This window comes from Camelus bactrianus, chromosome 4, assembly GCF_048773025.1.
Source record: "Camelus bactrianus isolate YW-2024 breed Bactrian camel chromosome 4, ASM4877302v1, whole genome shotgun sequence".
In the NCBI taxonomy this organism is placed as follows: Eukaryota; Metazoa; Chordata; class Mammalia; order Artiodactyla; family Camelidae; genus Camelus; species Camelus bactrianus.
The window spans coordinates 65291450-65313133 of NC_133542.1; the positions used below are offsets into that span (position 1 = coordinate 65291450).

General features: G+C 53.2%; 1 protein-coding gene across 7 annotated transcripts in view; it reads right to left on the minus strand.

The window, feature by feature from the left end:
• Positions 1 to 2401: 2401 nt before the first annotated feature.
• PHF19 (PHD finger protein 19) overlaps positions 2402 to 21684 on the minus strand; it is a 35511-nt gene continuing 16228 nt past the window's right edge. For 2 of the 7 annotated variants that reach the window (XM_074362121.1, XM_074362120.1), the window contains 14 exons: positions 19226 to 19426; positions 18646 to 18727; positions 16155 to 16250; positions 15561 to 15661; positions 14885 to 15033; positions 13093 to 13188; positions 12293 to 12361; positions 11973 to 12093; positions 9591 to 9658; positions 8089 to 8370; positions 7537 to 7624; positions 6706 to 6791; positions 6110 to 6205; positions 2402 to 4871 (listed from right to left, as the gene is read on the minus strand). In XM_074362121.1, the coding sequence (XP_074218222.1) occupies positions 4529 to 4871; positions 6110 to 6205; positions 6706 to 6791; positions 7537 to 7624; positions 8089 to 8370; positions 9591 to 9658; positions 11973 to 12093; positions 12293 to 12361; positions 13093 to 13188; positions 14885 to 15033; positions 15561 to 15661; positions 16155 to 16250; positions 18646 to 18727; positions 19226 to 19411 (1863 nt within the window). In that variant the 5' untranslated portion in view covers positions 19412 to 19426 and the 3' untranslated portion in view covers positions 2402 to 4528. Of the gene's footprint in view, positions 4872 to 6109; positions 6206 to 6705; positions 6792 to 7536; positions 7625 to 8088; positions 8423 to 9590; positions 9659 to 11972; positions 12094 to 12292; positions 12362 to 13092; positions 13189 to 14884; positions 15034 to 15560; positions 15662 to 16154; positions 16251 to 18645; positions 18728 to 19225; positions 19427 to 20689; positions 21623 to 21684 lie in introns of those variants that run through there. The other 5 variants (XM_074362122.1, XM_074362123.1, XR_012506529.1 and 2 more) reach the window with 5 other exon arrangements.

A 21684-nucleotide genomic window follows, 5' to 3' on the forward strand; every position in this document is an offset into this window, starting at 1 on the left:
AGATTTTTCTTTCTATCTTTGGCCTTCACTGGGTCATTTTCTGTGCTGACTGTGCATTGAAAACTGTTCCTTGGTGGCCTTCCTTTGCCTCAGTGTCACAATTGACTATAGGAAATGGGAGAGGAGAGGGAAAAAACACCTGCTTAAACCATCAGCTCTCTCTACCAGGTTCTTTCCTAGGTTCTTAACATCATTTTATCCTTATAACTCAATGTTACGCTCATTTTGCAGATGAAACCTGAGATCAGAGAGCAGGAGATAAAAGATGCTTAAAATAAGTGGCAGAGCTAGGCTCTGAACCCGGGTCTCTGGTTCTGAATCGGATGCTCTTACTGCCTCTTTCAAAGAGGTTGGATGTATCCCTTTGTAGGCCAAAGACCCAGAGAACCTGCTCTAGCCAACTCTAAAGGAAGAGTTACTAGTTCCTCAGACTTCCCTGGGTTAAGTTGGCATATTGCACTGTTTACTTCTCCCCACAGATCTGGAGGTTGGCGATAGCATCTTCCTTATACAGATGAGGGAACAGATTTTGAGGCGCTTCATGATTCTCAGGGTCTGTGTGACTCCAGCTCACATGGTTTGGCCACTCTACCACACTGTCCTCCCAGAATGATGCTGTGAGACCTGGGGCTGGGACGTAGACTAGGCTTTCCACGTGGGAATTCCTTCCTGGCATTTCTCAGGAAATGTAAGGGTTTTTTTGAACCCAGAATTCCTGGGAAAACCAGTTGAGAAAATGAGAAAAAGTATTAAAATTACCCATGAATACTGAAGCTTAAAACCATGGAGATGTTATTGATTTGAAGGAATCCATCTTCATCAAATAAAAAACAAGAGCAAGAAGTGCTCCCGCACAGGAGTGAAGGTTCGGAGAACCAGGCAGGAGCGTGTGGGAGGGAAGTGGTGCTGCCCTCTCGTCAGGTGTGCCTGTGATCGCTGCCATGTCGTGAAGGCGTGTCTAGTCCCGTCTGCAAGGACCAGCGGGAGGCATTCTTGCAAATAAGGTAAGTTTCTAGACACAGTATACTTTCTACAAATCCTGTCAGCCTAGTTCCAAGAAATAAGCTTTGGAAACAAAATAAATTCTTAATCTGGCAATTTTGACACAAGATTCTGTGTACTCTTAACCTTGTTAGGATATATTTGAATGTGTTATTTGAATACCATCCGATAACATTCCCTGGTGTTTTCCAGTATTTATTCCTTGGGGGCTGCAGTTCTTTGTAGATACTGCTGAGCTTAATGTTCCTCTTTGTTAAACAATTTTTTTTCCCAGATACCTATAATAATGAGGAAAAAGTATAAAGAATGTTTGAAGTAGTTTAAGGGTAACTTATGATTTGGGGAATTTGTGAGAATCCTGATTTCTTGGTCCTGAATTCCAAAGGTGGAGATTTGTTGTGTTTGTAAACACTAACCTTGACTACACGGTAGCAGGCCCTCCAGCCTGGGGAGGACCACCGACCTCAGGGGGCCTGTAGGGCTGTTCCACGGGAGCTTGGACTAGAGCCTGGGTCCCTGGCGCTGTTCACTTTTCATCTCACTCCATTGATTTCAGCCCAGAGAGTGATCCCACCCATACTCCTCCCCACCTCAGCTCCAGTTGTGGTTTTGTTCCAAGAGCACTTACAAGGTTGAAGCAGGAGGTGTGGTAGGGTAAGTGGGAACCATATAATGAAGATTTTTAAGGGCAGACATTAACACTTGGTGGGGTGGGGGGTCTGGGGTGTGGTCAACAGGCTATGCTAAGCCCTGAAAACACAGGGTTCAGCTGAACCCATGGCCTTCACTTCCCTGTAGCTTTTTCCTGTCCCTTCATGTTGCTTCTTTTTCTCCAAACTGCCCTCAATTTAGAGAAGTTTATGTAAAGTAATAATCTATCACATTTGTATGTGAGAGGGTTCCCCCAACATCCCTCAACAGCAGGAATTCTCTCTGGCATGTGGAGGGCGAGGAACTGAAGCAAAGGAACCTGAGAGAGCAGTGCAGGTGGCAGCCAGCAGAGTGGGGCCAGGGTGCACCTCGGGTCACAGCTGTGTGCCTGTGCGCAGAGTCAGGGCTTACAGTGCCTGTACTGAAGCATCTTCCTAGGGTCCCATCCTAAGTTCATTCCCCATCTTTCTCTTCTCTCTGACTCTCAGCTAATGTTTTTTACCCCCATGAGTCAGGTATTCAGTAGAAAAATGTTCCAAGTCTTCCTGGTGGTAAGGGTGAGTATTGCTGAGACAATGTGGGAGGCGGCGGTAGGAGTGGCGTGGTGGCCAGAGAGGATGGGGCCCAGGCATTCCTCCTCACCTTTCGGGAGACCTAGACGAGGGACCAGAGCTAATTCCTCTTGGTACCCAACAGCTGATAGCTCACTAGGGGAATGATAAGCAGATTTTGAAAAGGCAGCTTTAAATTGTAGATCAGACACATTAATTATAATTTTAATATAACAAATGTTACTAAAAGCAGCAATTCAAAACCATAAATCTTTTTGAAGGTGCACAGGGTTATGATAAGGTCAGTTGGCAGTAATGCAGCTGTTACCAGGTATGAATGAAATGCTGGAGTGTGGAGTCGGGGGGGACCTTGCCAGGCCGTATGCTGATCTCCAGAGGGGAAGACACCCTCTCCCTCTCTCCCCCTCTTGAAGCCCAGAGCCTCTGGAGCTTGAGCAGAGGAGGCGCAGAAGCTCCAACAGGCTTTGCCCATCCTGTGCTCTCAGCCTGGAAAGCTGCTGAGGAAGCACGGGAGGCCTGGGGGGTTGTTAGCTCTCTGGAGCAGGCAGGAAGCCACCAGCTGGACCCCAGGTCTCACCCCCCAGCTGGACTGGGCACTGCCTTCTCAGCTCCCCTTCCACCTGGCCCCAGCTTGGGGTCTTCAGTGGCAGCAGCTGTGGGGCTGAGAAGGGAGAGAACTGGGCCCAACCAGCTGGTCTCTGCCTAGACTGCTGGGAAGCAGAGGGAAGTCGTGGGCTGTGTGCAGGAGGTGAGGTCCCAGTTGAAAGGCACTGTTGGAGCTGAGGTTGGAGGCAAGGGGCATCTGAACTATCTCAGGGACCCTTGAGTGCTCACAGAAGGGGAGGGAGGCCAGCCTATTAATAGGAAAACCAGCTCCAGGCCTGCTGCCCCCCACCCCCGCCATTGTCCATCCGCCTTCGCCTTACAGCTGGCAGCCTCCAAAACCCAGCCAAGCTGAAGGCCACAGCAGCAGCTGGCAAGGCTGGTCCCCATCTGGTGCACCCCTGCCCCAGTCAAGGCACTTATTATTTTCCAATCAAGTGAGTCAGTTTCTAATACCTCTGGAAGCAGCAAAAATGAGTCGTCTCCTCCCCCTCCCATTTTTGGTCTCCCTCCAGATGGATCTGAGTTTCAAATGTCGATTCTAAGAACTGTGTTTATACTCCCACTGACCAAAGGCTTCCCTTTGAGAGGACTGAGTGACTCAAGCCCTTTAAAAATCCCAGCCTGCCCCCAAAATGATTGTCAGTTTCAGGCAGGGCAGGGGCTAAGAGGGTATGAGTTCCCTACACTTCCCTCTGGGGTCAGAGCTGCTTCGTAGGCAGGAGCCAGACTTTCACATTTAGTTGCAGCATGTGGCCCCCGGGAAGAGGGCCAGGGAAAGCCAGGGGCAGGAGCCAGGCTGGCAGGGGGTGGAGGGGTGGGGGTTGCGGAACGTGTGGCTGTGTGTGTGGTGTGTGTACGCCTGCTGAGCTGGAACAGGACACGGCTTCCTTTCCTCCCCTCACTTCCTCTCCCCGTCCCTTCGGTCTGCAAGGCCAGGTCCAGCTCCATGGTAACAGAGAGAGGGTGTGGCCAGGGAAGGGAAGACTTCTGGGTTCTCAGAAGCTGACACTGCAGCCTTCATTCTTGGCCATAATCATTGGGCTCTGGTGCTGGTGCCTTCTGAAGCAGGGACCCGGCCTCTTTACTCCTCAGATCCTGAGAGCCCAGGGTCCCTGCCACACAGGCTTTCTCAGAGGCCTTCTTCCACCCTCACCACCTCTTCCCCAAGCCAGGAGGAGTGGCAGGAAGTTGAGAGAGAGGGTCCTCAAGGCATCCTCGTGCCCACCTTCACCCAGCCTTTCTCCAAGGTTTATGTTCTCATTATGTGGTTCCTGGGATGGATCAGGTGTGCAAACTGGGTGTATAAATACACACCCAAAAGGGATGAGAGAGAGAGACACTGGACACACTGGGGACAAAGACAGACTCGGGCCTCAGGAACAGGCCACAGAGCCAGCAGGACACTAGTTCAGAGGAATAGGTCAACAGTTTGAGGGCGTGTGTAGACACGGAGCCATAGCCAGTGGGACCTCAGAGATACAGGCAGAGGGGTGGTGAGCCCGAGGAGGCCCGCGCGCAGGCCGGGCCCAGCCGAGAGGCACAGGCCCGGGCCTGGCGGGCAGGCGGGGCTTTGGCCAGGCACTTGCAGCTCTGTCTTGCTTCCCTCCCCCACCCCAGCCTGGAGAGACCTGGGGAGCCTGTGGTGTCCACTGTCTCTCCTTTGGTTTCCAGGGCTCCTGGCATCCCCTGGGGGCTGGTCAGTAAGGAGTGGTCCCTTCCCACTCCACCAGGTACTGAACCTTGCCCTCAGGTGTGACCCTCCGAGCCAACACCTGGTACTTCTCCCCACAGGCTAACCGCCCAGCTGCACCAAAATAGTTGGTGATGGATGACTTGAGGTGGGACAAGGACGAGTCATCCTCACTGATGCTCTCAAATGTGTGGCTATCGATGCCCTCATCTGGCCGCTCAGCACCCGAGGCCCCCTCTGCACTGCTGTCCGAGGGGCAGCGTCCACCCAGCTCGGCCGCCCGCCGCTTTGCCCGCAGTGGCATGTACGCTTTGGCCGCCAGCTTCCTCTTGCGGCTGCCCACTGTCCGTCTGTATCGGAAGGGGAAGAGGAGAAAGATGGGAATGAGATGGGATAAGCCACACAAGTGCCTCTCCCTGAGCACTCCTGGGCACCAGGCCCTGGGCACAGATTGTCTCCCTGGATCCTCACAACAGCCCCAAGGAGGCTCCTGAGGAGAAAACACCAGCTGGGGAGTGGCAGAGCCAGGATTCAAACCTAGGTGTGTCCAGCCCCAAAACCACGTTCTTTGTGTTTAGGAGCTCAGCACTGCACAAGTCCAGCGGCACCGTTCTGCAGCCACGCAGTGCAGAGGCCCTGCTTACACTGCCTAACCCTTCACTTGGACTTGCCTGTAGCCAAGTGAGTCAGGAGTAGGGATGGGGTTTGTAGCAGGTGAGTCAGATTAGGGTAAGGACAGACACCTGGATTGGAGACAGACGTATGTGCCCCAACACACAGGAACAGAAAGAGGCAGAGGGCGTAGAGAAACACACAGAAGGGGAGGTACACATTCACAGATGCCTAGAAACAGAAACCAAGACCTGAAGTGCTCCTGAGAACCCAAGAAATGAGGACATAAATGAAAATGCAGAGGCAAAAGCAGAGAAAGCCACCTAGAGGTGTCTGGAGACAAGGGACATTATACTTTTAATTCGACTTTGGCATGTGCCTCAAACATCCTAAAATACAGTAAAAGGCGCCTCAGTTGAGAACCTGTCCGTGTGCTCTGCAGTCCCGCCCTCCCTAGGCCACTGAGGACAGCACCTGCTGAGCAGGCTTAACCCTAGCTGGGTCCCCAGGGGTTTCTGTCCCCTCTCCGGACCCTCACTCTGCAGAATGCCATTCTCCCTCTATCAGGCTTCCACACCACTGGCTCTTTTCCTTAAAGACCCAGGAGACAGACACCAGATTCAGACAGCCAAGAATCAGGGTTAGGGAATCTGCAGTCAGAGGCACAGACATTGCAAAATCACAGAAAGCAGAGGGCAAGAACCCCAGAATGAAAGATCCCCAGATCTGAAACTGCCCAGCAAGAAGTGTCATGTAACCTGCAGCAGGCAAAGAGGAGTGGCCTGAATGCCCATATTCAGCCCCTGTCTGACCCCACGACTCAGAACCAGAGGGTCCCAGACCCAGATTCACACAATTAAGAAGGCCATGTCCCGGAGCCTCACGTGCCCAGAATGAGACACACATCGCAGATGTGGGCTGGGGGCAGGGGGCAGGGGGGTGACGGAACTTGAGGCCAGCATGCTGGGAAGCTGACCTGGAGTCGTAGGAGAGGCTGGTGGAAGCGGAGCCAGAGGTGCTGGCGGCGTCGGTGGAGTCGACGTCTGAGAAGAAGGTCTGGCCTGAGCTGGCACTGAGGGAGGAGAGGGCGAAGCTGCTGTTGGCCCTTCCCAGTCGTCTCCTGGCCCCTCTGACACGCATCCAGCCAAGGCCACCTCCCCACTGCTGAGCTCCCCACCACCACAGCTGCAGTGGCCGCCCCCTCCCCAAGGAATACGAATGCGGGGTGACCAGAGCGATTTAGGTATGGAGCCTGGGGCAGAGAGAAGCAGGGGCGGGGTGGAGAGGGCCGGCGGGGGCAGGCCTCGAGCACTGCTCCGCAGAGCTGTCGCTGGGCGGGAGCACCACAGGCTTTCAGCCAGGGGCATTAGGCTGCAAGGCCTGCTGCAGAAAGACCCTTCCGGCGGCCTTCTGCAACGTGGACCCTTTAACGGCAGTGACCCCCAGGGAGCATCCACTCCCTCCAGAGGCTCTCTGCTCTGCCCCTTCTGGAGCTGGGGGAATGGCAGGCTCCCCGCTTGGTTCAATCTCACTCTCCCGAGCAGACCTCTCCACTGGGTCCCTCATCGTTACCTTTTTAAACTCTGGATTTCATCCAGCGTGAAGTCAAATATGCTGGCCAGGTGGTGGTTGGTGCTCCAGGCGGAGGTAAAGTCACTCTGTGGACACAGGAAGGGGTGGGGGTTCAGCCAGACAGCATCACCTCCACCTCCCACAGCACCCTCCTCCCCGCTGAGGGCCCACCGGGCCAGCTGGGCTTCTGGGGGTCGGACTTGTCACTTCCTCTTTTTTTCCCCCAGTCCTGACCAGGGAGCCAAGTCACTCCGGTTCAGTCCTGACTCTCTACCAGACTGTGTGACAGCCCCATCTCTGGGCCTCAGTGACCTTAGCTACAAAAAGTGAACAATACCCCTTCCGTGCTTCCCCCGCAGAGGCGTCGGGAAGCATGACAGAATGGAATGGCAGTTGTAAAGGTGCCTTAGACGTGGCCCAGGGGAGCTACCGCCCCCAGCAGGGCTTCAGTGAGGATGCAGGGCTACTGAAGAGGGAAAGAGGGTGCTCTGGAGCCCTGGTTCTGGGCTGGGCTCTGCCAGTGCCTGAGGTGTGGCCTCAGGAGAGTCGCTGCCCTCCCTGGCCCTCAGTTTCCCCTGCTGGACGGGGTGGGGGCAAGGATACTACCTGCCTTTGCCCAGCCCCTCCTTGGGTTCCTGGAAGAACTTGGGGAGATAAAGGATGGGTCCTGCAGCGCCTGGCCCTTCCTTGTTTGGCTGTAATAGGAACTGGCTTCTTTCAGGGACATGGGAGAGTCCCCTGGGCCTGGGGGATTCAGTTTTCTGCACAGGAGTCCCTAATGTGTGCTGACCCTGCGTGCCAAAGTGGAGAGTAAGAAAACCAGAAACTAACACTGGGGATAGCATCTTCCAGCAAAAACTTTGATCTTTTTCTTCTATAAACTCTCCTTTTCTGCTGCTGGAATTCGTGAGGCAACAAACTGTGGAGACAGAAGAGGGAGAGGGTGGCCCAGTCAGAGCCTGAAGGCCCAGAGGGTGGCCCGGAGGGAGAAGGGGCTGGGGCAGGTGTGGGGTCACAGTGTGGGGGTGGGGACAGGCCCTCCTTCACAAGGAGCAGGGGGAGGAAGGGGAGTCCTCAGGGAGGGTAGGTGTGGGAGGGAGGGCAGGTGCGGTGGCCGGCAAGAGAGGAGGAGCCTCTCCAGGCTCAGGCCTCCGGATGCTCCGCCCCGCCCCCCTCGCCCAGGACGAGGGGACTGAGCTCAGCCAGGAGCGCTAGGGACCCTTCCACACTCTTGACTTCCCCTTCGCCTCTCTGCCTAAGGCCTGCGCCAGCAAGACTGGGTCCGTGAGCTGGCTTTCCCTCCAAGCAAGGCCATACGGGGCTGCGGTGGACGGATCGGGTCCCGACTCAGCCATGGACAGGGTGCCCCCGGCCGGGACTCACTGGATGGAGGCCCTCCCCGCTCGCTCCGACGTCGCGGCACAGCCCGCCGGCGGGGACCGGAGCTGGGAGCAGAGAACCCGAGGGCGGCTGCGGCCCCACCCCGGGGCCCCAGGCACTGACCCAGGCTTGCTCTTTCCTCTCTTACGCAGCTCAGAGGGGGCGCTGTTCTCCGTGGGCACCAGGCCCTTGTCCGGCAGCAGCTTCCCGGGTGGGTTGGGCGGGACGCGGATGCGCAGGCGGAAGATGCACTTCTTCTTCTTGATCTCCTTGCCACAGAGGAACCTGGGGGTGGGCAGGGAGAGGGGAAAGCTCTGGAGCCTGTCCGTCCATCCTCCTGGGGAGGAGAGTCAAGTGTTAAAACCTCCCTCTCTGCCTCCCTGGACCCAGAGCTAAAATCCAGAGAAGGGCGTGGAGACACTTGATTCCTCAAAGCCTCCAGGTGTTGGCCGAGAATATGGCCGGGGGCTTCTCCCTGTCCTTCCTCCCGTGCGTGGCTCCTGCTGCACCCCTCTTTTCTTCTCGGCCTCAACCAGCCGCAAGGCTGCCGCCTACAGGAAGGCCTCATCTAGCTCCCGGTGGAACCCTATGGTCGAAACACTGGATCCCACACCATTCTGTTCTCTGCTCTCCCCAGGGAGACTGAAAGCACCTCCTGGCACTTCCCTCCTCCTTTCCACACTGGCTGAGCTGCCTGAGGCTGCAGAGTGACTAAGCCACAATCCTACCCTCAGGAGACTGTCCACAGAGAGGGCCCGAGACCCCACGGATTCAGGTGTAGGGCTGTGCGCCCAGACCATGAGAAGATGGAAGAGTGGATAATTCTGTCTAGTGCTATCTGGAGAGGTTTCACAGAAGCAAGGACCATGTCTTAGTCACTATGTTCTCAGCACCTACATGGGGCTGACAAAGAACAGCAGTTCAATTAGCAGCTGTTGATGGAACAAATGAATGAAAGGGACTGAAGAGCATTCGAGGTGAAGAGAAGAGTGAGCAAAAGCAGAGTGGGAAAGCAAAGGGTTCAGAATGGCTGACACCCATTTAAATAAAGGACAGTGGCAGAGGGTGTGGGCAGGGTCTGATCATTAGAGGCCTTGAATACCGTGCTAAGGAGCTTGGGCATTCCCTGTGGTGGTAGCAAGGCACGTGTCAGCCCTGTGTTCTGAGAAGAACTCAACAGTCTGGATGGGATGACATGGGCTGGGGACAGTTAGGAGGCGGCAGCCCACCCAAAACATGATGAATCGATGTTTCAGTGCCTGGCCCAAAACCACACATAGCTAGAGCTGAGGGGTGGGGAGGAGCTCAGAGATCAGGGTTGCAGCCCCCTTTGGAGCTGAGCCCAGTACCACAATGTGTCAGGCTGCAGGAGTGGTCAGGGGAGGTGTCCCAAAGGAGGAGGGAGACCCAGGTGGGAGCACAGCCTGAGCAAAGGCTACGAGGTAGGAAGACACTGAAATCCCACCTGTCGAGGGTCCCCACAGCACTCCCTTCCCTGCACGCACCGGCTTTTGTAACTGTTCAGAGCGTTGAGGAGATGCGGTCCTCGGTCCGTCACAGGGGTGCTGGTGAGCTAAGGAGGAGCAGGCCAGCAGGACAGTCAGACCCGGGCATGAGGAGCCTCAGCCCCTGTCCCCTCCCTCCCCTCAATCTCCTGATGCTCCGAGACTTCCAGGTGGGGACCACTGACTTGTTTCATGATCTCAGACAAGTCTTTTCATCTGAGTTCACATCCCCAGCTGTAAATGAGAATAACTCCTGTCCTAAATGTATCAAGAGCCTTAAAAGACGTCCTTGCCCCTGACCCAGTAATGCTACTCCATGGGACCTATCACACAGACATGATACGACACACGAACAAAGCTCTATGTACAAAAATGTTCACTGCAGCGTTGTTGCCAATGATGGGCGAATATGAAAAAATGCGAAAGAAACTATATGCCCAACAGAAAGGAAACAAATAGGTAAACTATGGTGGAAATCAATGCAGTCATGAAAAATGCTGATAAAAACTTCATAATATGGAAAAGTATTCATGATATAATGTAAACTGAAAAAAATGACTTAAAATGGTATATATCATGAGTCTGTTTCTGTTTTGTATATAGATTCATTTGTATTATTTTTTAGATTCTACGTATAAGTGACATCATATGATATTTGTCTTTGTCTGGCTTACATCACTTAGTATGATCATCTCTAGGTCCATCCATGTTGCTGCAAATGATAATACTTCATTCTTTTTTATGGTTGAGTGATATTCCTGTGTGTGTGTGTGTGTGTGTGTTTGTGCGCGCGCACACGCACATACACATCTTCTTAAACCAACTGTCTGTTGTTGGGCACCTGGGTTGTTTCTGTTTCTTGGCTATTGTAAACAGTAAACATTTGTTTACAGCTATTGCAAGCTGTAAACACAGGGGAGCATGCAGCTTTTCTAATTAGAGTTTTCATCTTTTCTGGATATATGCTCAGGAGTGGGATTGCTGGATCATATGGAAATTCTACTTTTAGATGTTTAAGGAACCTTCCTATTGTATTCCATAGTGGCTGCATCAATTTACATTCCCACAAACTTATGGTTACCAAAGGAGAAATGGAGGGGGGAGGGATAAATTAGGAGCATGGAATTAACAGATACAAGCTATTATACATATAATAATAGGTAAGCAACAAGGATTTACTGTAATAGCACAGGAAATGATATTCAGCATGTTGTAATAACCTATAATAAAAAATAATGTAAAAATATATAACTGAATCACTTTGCTGTACACTTGAAATTAACACAATATTGTAAATCAACTATACTTCAATAAAAAAAAAATTGTGAATACTGTATAACCTGTAAAGCTGAGTAAAAAGAAAACCAGACAGGAGAGGATGGAAGGATAAGCACCGTGTGCTTTAGCAGCAGTTCATGAGTCATGTGACACAGGGTAAGGATGGTTTTATTTTAAGTGCACTTCCTTATACTTTTTGACATTTTGAAAATTTTCTACCAGGGACATGTATAATTTTTTTTATAAATCAGAAAAAAAAACCTTATTTAAATAATACCAGCTCTACCTATCTTTTTAGTGCTTTATAACATATATAAATACACATATGTACATTGTATATATAATATGATAATTTATAGAAGGCATACATTATATACAAACATTGTAAATGAAGATGTTATTATATGAAAAGCTTTTGCAAAGCATAAAGATTACTTTAAAAAAAACTCCCTGTTTCACTAAAGGATTTGGGGCAGTCAGCAGAGAAGATGCTCAAAGTGGTGGAGAGGATTCTGAGGGTGTCATTAGAAAAAAGGGGGCATGGCTCCACTGTGGAAGTGGTTGGAGAGGCCCTGGCTCAGCTCCAAAGCGGTGCTGGCCACCCGCAAGTCGCTCTCCACCTCTGACATCCTGAAAGTCTCTCTGGTTTGTTACTTCACTCCACAGGTACCCCCAGCTCCCAGACCCTCTCAGACCACTTCTGCTACTCAGAGTATGACCAGCAGGGGGCAGGCCCATTTCATGTTCCATCCTAGCCAGGTAATCTGGAGTGGGTCACGCATCTCTGTAGAGAGGCCTGTTCCAGCCAGACTCAACCCCAGTGGGGCGGGGTGCGGGGTGGGGGTTCCCTTCAGCTGAGTCGGTAAGGCCCTAACCCGCCTACTGCCAAAACCTGGGTTAGGCAGCCCCCTGCAGGGCACAGGCTCAGATGCCTGGACCCAGGACGCAGGAGCTCAAAGGCTCTGGGTCTTTGGCCCCACTTGCAACCCTCACAGACAGGCAGTGTTCCTAAAGAGCTGTGCTCAGAGACCCAGATCCCTGGACCTCGGTGACCCTGCTGTGGAACCAACTCTTGCCACACTGACATCCCATGGCCCTGCTTACCTTGCCAAGCTGCAGGAGCTCCCAGTGGTGGTTGACAAAGGCCAGAATCTCCTCAAAGTCAAAGTACTTCTTCTTGCTCTGCACCCCCAGGTTGTAGAGGGCCAGGTGAACCACATCAACCCTGGGCAAGGGGGCAAGGAGGTGGGGCCGGGGTGAGGCAGCAGCCTGTCCAGCCAGGGCTGGAGCATCCTGGGTCCAGGCTGAAGGGCAGGGGCAAGGCTGGGACCTGGTGTCTGGAAATGGAATTATTCCCAGGGTTGGGTGAGGGGAGAAGCTGGGAGGGGACAGGAGTGGGCCTGGGCTAAGTCCCACCCTCTCACCATCGCAGGGGCAGCCTCTCGATGTACTCTGGGCCCTGGTTACACACGGAGCAGAAGAACAGGTAGAACCTGCGGGTGGGTGGAAAGAGGGCCTGTGGTGGGAGGGGCTCTGACACCCCACCCGTGGCCAGTCCCCTCGCCCTCTAGCCCCCTCACTCCCCACCTGCTTTCTCATAGACAGCATTGTCCTCATTCCCTTTGGGGAGGGAATGAAGATGGGGCAGAATAGGGACCAAGAACTATTCCTCTACCCCTTCTAACCTCTGCCTCAAACCCTTTCCCAAATATCACTGCCCTGGAGTGTGGCTGAGTTCAGAGTGGGCTGAACTAGGCTGTGCTGCAGGGGTCAGCCTCTTCCCCTTGTCCTCAGAGACACACACACATACACACACACAATCACAAATGACATGAGACACCGACCAAGACACACACAGCATCTGATCTGACACACATAAGCCTCCCATTAGCTTAGCCCCATTGGTTAGAAGCCAGACCAAGTCATTCGTCTCCCCTGTGGCTCCTCCAACAACCCTGGCCAGGGGTGGGGCAGGCCCTGTGTCCTCCCCCTCCCCCAGACACTTGAAGAGACTGGGGCTTACAGAAGGCAGGACTTTGTCTAAGGCCCCCCACTTGTCACAGGCAACTGGGGATGTGGCTCAGCAAGTTCCTTTACTGAGAAGTCTTCTTTTACCCTAAGCTGCCACCAGGCCAGGCAGGTAATCTTAAGGGGTTGCTGTGGCTGCAGTCCCCCATCCCCCAACCTTCCCCCCAAGGCTGAGCCGGACCAGATTAGCACCTACCGGTCTCCGAACATCATGGGCTCATTGAGACACTGGGTGCAGGCCTCGTGGAACCACTGCCTGCACCGGTAACACTGCAGCATCCGCAGGTACCATCTGGAGAGCCAGAGGAGCCAGGGTCAGCCAGGCCCACACTCCCAGCCAGGAATCAGCCTTGGCAACCTTTCCCAACACAAATTCACTCTCCGCCGGGGGAAAGGGAAGAGAACTCACAGTTACGGAGCACTAGGCTGTGCCCTGGGAGGTCCTGGCAGAAAGGGGTACGTGATATCACTTGATCTCACCCTCTGGTCAAAGACGGCCACTGTCCCCATTTTACAGGTGGGTCAGAGGTAAACAGCTTGTTCAAGGTCACTCAGGAAGCAAATACTGGATGGTGACTCAAATCCTGGCCTCCCTAACTTCAAAGCCCGCGGTCTTCCTGCCACATTGGAGTCCCCATTTCTGGACTGCGCCTCATACACTGTTTCAAAAACATCACTGACGGGGAAAGGTTTGCCCGGGAAACTTCATGGGAGAATAAAGGCCCCTATAAGTCCCTCACCTGGTACTGTATCTACCCTATCATGGCCATTCAACAACTACTCACTAAATACAAACGAACACCAAAAGGGTATTTTCTTAATTAACTAACAGTCAATGCTTTGTTCACACATAGTCAGATGTGGTCCATGAACCAGCTGCATCAGAATCACCTGGGGTCAAGGTTAAAACAGGAGATTCCTCGGCACCCTCCATGCCTACTCAATCTTCAGGGGAGCCCCTGGGAGATGCATTTTTAACAATCACCTGGGGAACTCTGCCCAGTAAGCACTGAGAACCACCGCCTCAATGCTGCAATGATCTCTATAAGCATTTCTCCCTTAGGCCTCCCAACACCCAGGGAAGACAATGGGGCCAAGGTTATCAATCCTACTTGAGAAATGAAGTACTTCGAGTGATTTGCCCAAATCACCCAGTTAGGCTATAAGCACAGCCTCCAGATCCCTGTGCTTGTCAGCTGACCTTGGGGCTGAAATTTAAGACTTCAGGACTTCCTGTAGGCTGGGTTTCCTCAGGGCAGAGATTCCATCTCTCACTTCTGTGGTTCCTCCCACAATGTTAGTCAGCCCAAGAAAGAGGGCTTAATTGCCCATGGCTACATGGAGGCCCAGGCCGCAAGGAAAAATCAGATTCCTGTCCCATAGTCAGGGCAGGAATCCCCTCCACAGCTTCCCTGAGGTATTTCCCCCAACCTCTGCTTGCACACCTCCAGGGCAAAGAACCTTCCTCTCTCACCTCCAGCCTGTTTCACTGGCTCTGACCATGGAAAGGTTTATCTCAACTTCCAGCACTAACTGCAACAGCTCACATTTATTAAGCGCTTACCAAGTGCCAGGCACTGTGTGAGCCTTTATGTGAATGACCTAATTCACACTCCACTCACAACCACCATGTCACGGGAAAACTGCGAAAAGAACTGGGGCTCAGGGGCTGCACAGCTGTAAGGGGCCAGGAGGATTTTGACATTCTAGGCCAGGCTCTTAACTCCTCTTCTTTTCCACGACGTCCCAAGAAAACACCTCCACATCCCCGTCCCACCCCACCTGCGGAGAGCGCTAGCCTCATCCTCTGGAGCCCGCAGGGCACTCCTGCCGCCTGAAAGAGGATGCGGGCTCTTCCCTGGAGTTGGGGGGGTGGTCCCCTAGAGCCAGCCCCGCCCCGAGCGCCGGCTGCGCCCCGGTCTACCCCGCCTCCTTGGGCCCCGCCCCGCGCCCCGCCCCTCCGAGAGGCTCCGCCCCCGCGGCCTTACTCTCCAGGCCCGCCGCAGTAGCAGTAGCATTGCTGCTGGTTCGTACGGTGAGGCGAGTCCCACTCGAGCTCCTCGGGCTGGTAGGACAGCACCATCTTCACGGCCTGCAGCGTCCTGGCGATGGCGCCCTTCTTCAGCGCGCCGCCTTTCTGCGGGGAGATGAGGGCCCGAGTCACCTGTGGGGGTCCTGTTTGGGCCACACGTGAATCCCTCTCAAGGCTATCAAGGTTAATGCCGACCAGGTGGACACGCAGAGTTCCAATATAGTCAGAAACACAAGGAGCCTTTTCTCATCAATCCCAGATCCATCTTCTCTCTATCCCCAAGGATCTGCATTTTCAACAGTATTAATAGTAATAAGCACAACAACAAAGGTGACAATAATAACCAATATATATTGACAGCTTACATGGATTTTTCTCTTTTAACAGTAAAGCACCACTTGTTGGGGGCGTCCTACTCCTGACACCAAACCCGTGTCCATTTAAGTTGGGGAAACAGGCTCAGGGAGGCTAAGGAACCTGGCCAAGGACATACAGCTGGTAAATGGCAGTGGCTCTGTTTGTGTCCAGAGCCCTGGCTCCGTGACCAGGAGTCAGGCATGAGCCCAGGGAGTCTCTGGGCTTCCAGACTGGAGGAGGGGGGAGAGGCAGGGTGGGAAGAATGGAGGGCTCACCCGCACAGCCAGCGCGAAGATGCAGCGTCGGCAGAACCAGGGTGTGAGCAGGGGCCGATCGGCACTGCCTGCTATGGGGATGTGGCACTGCTGGTGGTAACCTACGGCGAAGGAGGGGTGGTGAGTGCCCACACAGAGGCGATGGCCTGAGGCCAGTCAGCCCAAAGGTGGCGGGGGAGGGCTGCAGGAGGTCCTAGGAACTGTGTGCCTGCCAGCTGCCAGGGGACTGGCTGGCGATGTCACCAAGGCAGCCAAGTTGGTGCCCAGGCAGGCCACTAAAAACCAACACTGGCCCAGTGGGGGAAGTACCAAAAGTCTGGCGTCAGCCTCTGTGCCCCATCTCTCCCACCCATCCTCTCCACCCACGGGGGCTCTGAAGTGCATAGCCTGTCTCACTTTCCAGAAGCCCCAGCCCTCCCCAAGGGTCGCCTCCAGGGGCCCTCATTCCCACAGACCGGCCTCCTGTCTAGAGCTCCGAAAGAAACAGGAAGCCAGCTAAGGCCCCAAGGGTCTGAGGCAGTGCGGGTCACAAGCCAGTGAGGGATGGGGACCCACAGGGCCGGGCCTTCCCAGTGCCCTGCTCATCACACTCACCCAGGCCACACTTCCCGCAGATGAGGATCTCATTCAGGGGCCCTGATGTCTTCCCCAGGCAGATGTTGCACTTGGGCTCCTCCCCGGGAACACCAGCTGAAAGAGGTCCTCAAGGGTCAGGTCTGGCTCACAGGAATTTGAAGTTTTAATCACATTCCAGGTGCTGAGCTTCTACTGAGGGCTGGGCCCCATAGGCCAACTCACCGAATCTCCCCAACCACTCCGAGGTGCCTATTACTACTACCCCATTCTAAAGATGGGTAAATTGAGGCCTGGAGAGGTTAAACCCCTTACTCAGCTAGTAAGTAGGAGGTGGGATTCAGCTGTTTGACATCAAGTCATTCATTCTTTTGACCACACCATACTGCCTCTCCTGTCTAATTTAATTTGATTTAAACAGGTTTTTATGTTAAATAATTGAAAGACTTTTTTAAAATTATGGTTTAATAGTGGGCAGTTATAACGAAGCTCCGTGTTCTTATTAACAATTATAAACTCCTGGCCAATCTTGTTTCAACTATATTCCCACCCACTTCACCCTACTGTATTATTTTGAATCAAGTCCTAGATTCAAATCATTTTCCATAAATATTTCAGTATGTATCTCTGAAAGATCAGAACTCTTAAAAAAATAACTACTCCTCTATTGCACCTAAAAATTAAAACTAATTTCCTAATATCATCAACAAATTCAGTTAGTGTTCACAGTTCCAATTGCCTCAAATAAAAATGTCATAACGATTTTAAGTTTGTCCAATTGCTTTTAATTTACAGGTTCCCTCTCCATCTCTTTTTTTTTCCTTTGCATTTTGTTGTTGAAGAAGAAATATGTGTGTATTTTTGAAGGTTTGAGTGAATAAAGTAGATATATTTTGATGTGTTTCTGACTCATTTCCTGTAGCAGACTGAAAGTTTTGTAAGGGCAGAAATGGTATCTGTTCATCTCTGTGTCCTCAGGACCTCACACGGGGCTAAGCACGTAACACGTTTTCAGATGTGTTTGTTGAATAAATGGTCTCTTGCCTCTTATTCCTGAATATGCACCCCCCCTGGGAAAGTGGTGCCCACCGTGGGTCTCAGTAAGTCCTCATTGGCTTCATGAAATGATGGATCAGTAACTACAGTGTCCTCAGCCTTATGCTCTCCCCTTGGGGGACCTCAGAGGGCTGTCGTGATCCGGCTGGAGAGCCACGCGGTTCCCCAGGTGAGCAATGCAGCACCTCCTTGGTGCCTGGCACACAGTGGGCTTTCCACACATGGTTTGCAGACGTGAACTGTCCTTCCTCACCAGCTGGCTCCTTCTGCTTTCGATAAGAAGGGAGCCCAGGAGAGGAGACCCTCATTGCTTCGGATTTTTAAATAATACATTTAGGGTGAGAGGGGATTGGAGGAGCATTAGTCTGCATTAGCCACAACATCTTGGAGAAAAAGGCAGTTTGGAAGCTACTAACTGGCTGCATTCTGTGGCCTCTGCTTGTCAGACTCCTGAAATCATCTCTTACAATAACAAGGTCTTTAGAAAATGCCTGCCTGTAACTCAATAGCACTGGGCTAAACATTTCACATGGATTATCTCATTTAACCACCCTGGGAGGCGAGTACTTTCACTGTCTCCTTTTTTCAGATGAAGATACAGGCTCAGAGAAGTTCTCTCACTTGCCCAAAGACATGCAGCTAGCAAGTGGCAGAGCTAGAATATCCTGGCCAAGGAATATCTGACCCTAAACCTGCCTCTTCCACCATGTCTGTTCTGTTAGCGCATGAATGCCAAAAAGGTCTCTCCTCTCATGGTAACTCTGATCGGTAGTGGCTGCTTGGAGCTCCATGTTGAAAATATATGAATGTTGTGATTGATTAGTGATGCCTGTCATGTACACGGGAAGGAAGAATGGTAGCAAGAATGCCCCTAACTTGCCATCTCTGTAAGACAGTGTCAGCTTTCTCAGGGCAGGGATGGTACCCAACCCAGCTCCCTTTCAACCTTGAGAACTGGCTCAGTTCCATCCAGGCATGTCCATCTTCATCCCGCCTGGTACATACCTGCTTTTTTGGTCTTTCCCCCATGGACAGAGCTGCCTCCCTAGGTGCTGATAGGGGACACTGTGCTTACATATACAGGTGACAGTTCTGATTGCCTAGGTCCCTCCCTGTTCATACCCCCAAAATGACCCAGAGCTTTGGACAGCAAGGAAGCAAACACAGGCCTGGGATCCATCCCTGCTCTCCCTGCACCTCCACGAGCCACCTTCTCCATCTCCCTGCCTCCATAATGAGATATGTGTACCCAAGGGGATGACAGGTGTCATAAGTGTGTTTCCATGTAAACGTACAACTGCTAATCCCATCAGCATCTCAGGTGGTTCTGGGGCTCCAAGAACAAGGCCGGAGGCCAGAAATAAGAGACAGAAGGAGAAAAGGAAAAAATGGAGGTAGAGGAAGAGAGAGGACCAGGAGGTGGTGCAGGGGTGCCTGAAATCATAGGAATACTCACCATGCTGTATGTCCTTCCACAGGACCCAGTATTTGGAATTATCTTCAAAAGTCACAAGGCAACTCTGCTTAGAACTGCTGACCTGGGGCACAGAGAGGGAGGAGCAGTGTGAGATGGTGGCTGGGGAAAAGCCACAGGAAAAAGATCTTCCTCTCCCATTTTTATCCCCAAAGGGCGGAGGTATTAGACCCCTTCCTGGTGCTCCAGAAAGCAGTGCTAGGCTAGAAGGGGAAGGAGGGTGGCAGTTCTGGACGTAGTGTGTGCCCACGCACTGGTGGTGCACAGTCAGGGGGATGACAGCTCAGTGGGAATGCCGAGGACAGAGGAGGCCAGGTGATCATCTGTGATCCTCTCCAACCTGCTTTCGTTTTGATTTGTACGCTCACAGAGCACTTTTCTAACTGGCTGGCTGATGTTGGCCCTAAGGATGGCACCTCATTTGCAGGCTCCACCTCCTTCCACTTTCAGCTTTGGAGCGTGAAGCACAATTTCCCAGCCATCTCCCATCCTCCATCACTGGTCTGAGGCTGAGCAGACAGATGCTGAGTCTGGGAACTGGGGCCAGGGAGGAAAGGTTTACCCTCTTGATCTTCCCGAGATAATACAGTCCATCTGTCCACCGGCACAGCACATACTGGCCCTCCGTCAGCTTGGACATCAGGTCTTTGAAGTTGTTCTTGGCTTTTGCCAGGGCCCCCTTGTTGGGGAGGTGGCTGTTGGCACCATAGGAGTCCCGAGTCCCTGGGTCCAGACCTCGACTCTCCATCAGCTTCTACTGACACTGGAAGAGAAAGAGAACAGGGTTTTCACTCCTTGCTTCAGGGGGAGGGGAAGGAAGGAAACTCCATTTATGTAACCTGTGCTATGTGCCAGATGCTTTTATCATCTCACCGGATCCCCATGACAACCCTGCAAGGGAGACATGATTATTCCCATTTTACAGGTCAGGAAACTGAGGCCTGGCAAGGGGAGGTGGCTAGGGGGTCAGAGGCAGACCCATGATCCATGATTAGGTGAGCCAATTCTAAGACCTGTGTTCTTCCCACCCAGACCACGCTGCCTTTTACAAAGAACAGATCTTTCAACCAACCACAGAGGAAATTCTCCCTGCCCAGGGGGGCCTGAACTACACCCCCTGGCTTCAGAGCCAGAGGTTTTATCCCTTAAGCAAACACACTCCATGTTCCCTCAGTGGAAGGTCTTCTCCAGGGGAGCAGCAGGAAGTTTTCAGACCCCCGACCTCTCCCTGAGAGCTGGTAGAGAAAACTCACCTAGAAGGAGACCTGGGTGGCTTGTGAACTGGCATAGACTTGGCCATCTGTGTTTTCCGTAATGTCCTTTTCTGTTCTCAATTATGGGATGATTTAATGGAAACCAATTCTGGGAGATTTAAACTCACTTAGGCTTTTACTCAGATGCAAATTGGCTCCAAGCAGTGAAGTCACGGCCATGCCAACCTCTCCACATCTGTCTCTCACCATCCTACAACACGTGCTGCTCCACATTGATTTCTCTCTTCCTGCTAATGCGACCACTATGGTCCCCAGAACCCCCAAGCATCTTAGACTTCTCCAACAAATGAGTTGCCAAAATTGGCTAATTTTGAACACAGTGACTTCTGGCATCCGACTCCGCTTTTTCATCTGAGTCCTCATCTCACCGGGACCGTTCATTCATTCGGTGACTGTTTCCTGAGCCTTGTGCTCCCCTATGCTGGGCACCTGGGATGGGGAATGGGACCACCAGCACCCAGTGCTAAAGGCCACTCCCTGCTTTCCTGCCTCCCCACCAGACTCTTCCACAGGGCAATCAAGTCCCATCTTCTTATTCTTCCATCCAAAAACATTCTTTGGCTCCCCAATGCCTTCAGTGGCATTCAAGGCCCTCCCCAAGGCCTCCTCTTCCCCTCTGGGCTCACCTGGCACCATGCCCCACAATACACACTCTCCATTAAGCCAAACACAGCCCCTCTCTGTTCTCTGCACCCACTACTCTGGTCCCCTCCTTCTCTGTCGAGGCACTGGGCACCTGGTGTTATGATTACCTGTAGACGGGGAGAGAGTCCTGGGTGTTTTTCCGTGTGAGTGAGCGTGTACTCCTGTGAGACTGATGTCTACAGCCTTGTGGCAGTGCGTATATGAATTGGAATACATGTGTGTGCATGTCAGGGGCCTTGAGGCAGGCAGGGCATTGCTGGGGTCTTCACTCTCCAGATGGTGGCGCGGCCACATCCCCTCCTCTCTCCACCCCTCTCATCCTCTCTTTTCTCCAGGCCAGAGCGCACAGGCACTGGGCAGGGTGTGCAGACCAAATCTCTGCCTTCTTCCTGGCACCTGGCTCCCGGACGCGCTGCAAGGTCCCTGCCCGCCGGGCCTGGGGCCCGGGCCGCGGCAGGTTCACAAACTGACACTTCCTCCCCCGCCGTGCCGTTGGGAGCAGGCCCGGTCGCCGCGCCCCCCTTGGCCGGGCGGGGGGCCCCCGGGTGGCGGCCCCCCCAACCCGCGCCTCCATCCTCCCGGAGCGGGCCCCCGCGGGCTGTGATTGGCTGATTCAAACCCATCTGCAAAGAAATGCCTGTTTGCGGGTTCCCGTCGGCGTCCAGTTCAAATCCGCGGCACCCGGAGCGCGGGGCCGGGCGGGGGCAGGAAGCGAGGATGATTCATGCGCCGGGGCCTCTCCCAGGGCGGCCGTTGGCTTTTTAAAAACGGTGTTCGGGAGGACAAAAATGCTTGCAGAAGTACCCCCTTCGGGTTCAAAAGCTCCTCTCTTCAGTCGCTCCGATGCCAAGCCTCCCCCATCCCAATCCAGCCGCAGCCTGACTTCGGACGTGAGCAAAATCCCAAAGACCCCCGTCCGTCTCCAGCCCCCTCCCCTAGCCCCTGAAGAGGAAAAGTAAAGATTTTGGGCCAGGCAACAGCGACCTGTCACACACGCCCCCCAAAGGCTCGGGGACCCGGGCGGGGCTCCCGCCGCCCCGCGGACACGGTTCACTCCGCCTCCATCCCCCAGGCGTGTGGCTCCCCGGATTCCAACCCCCCC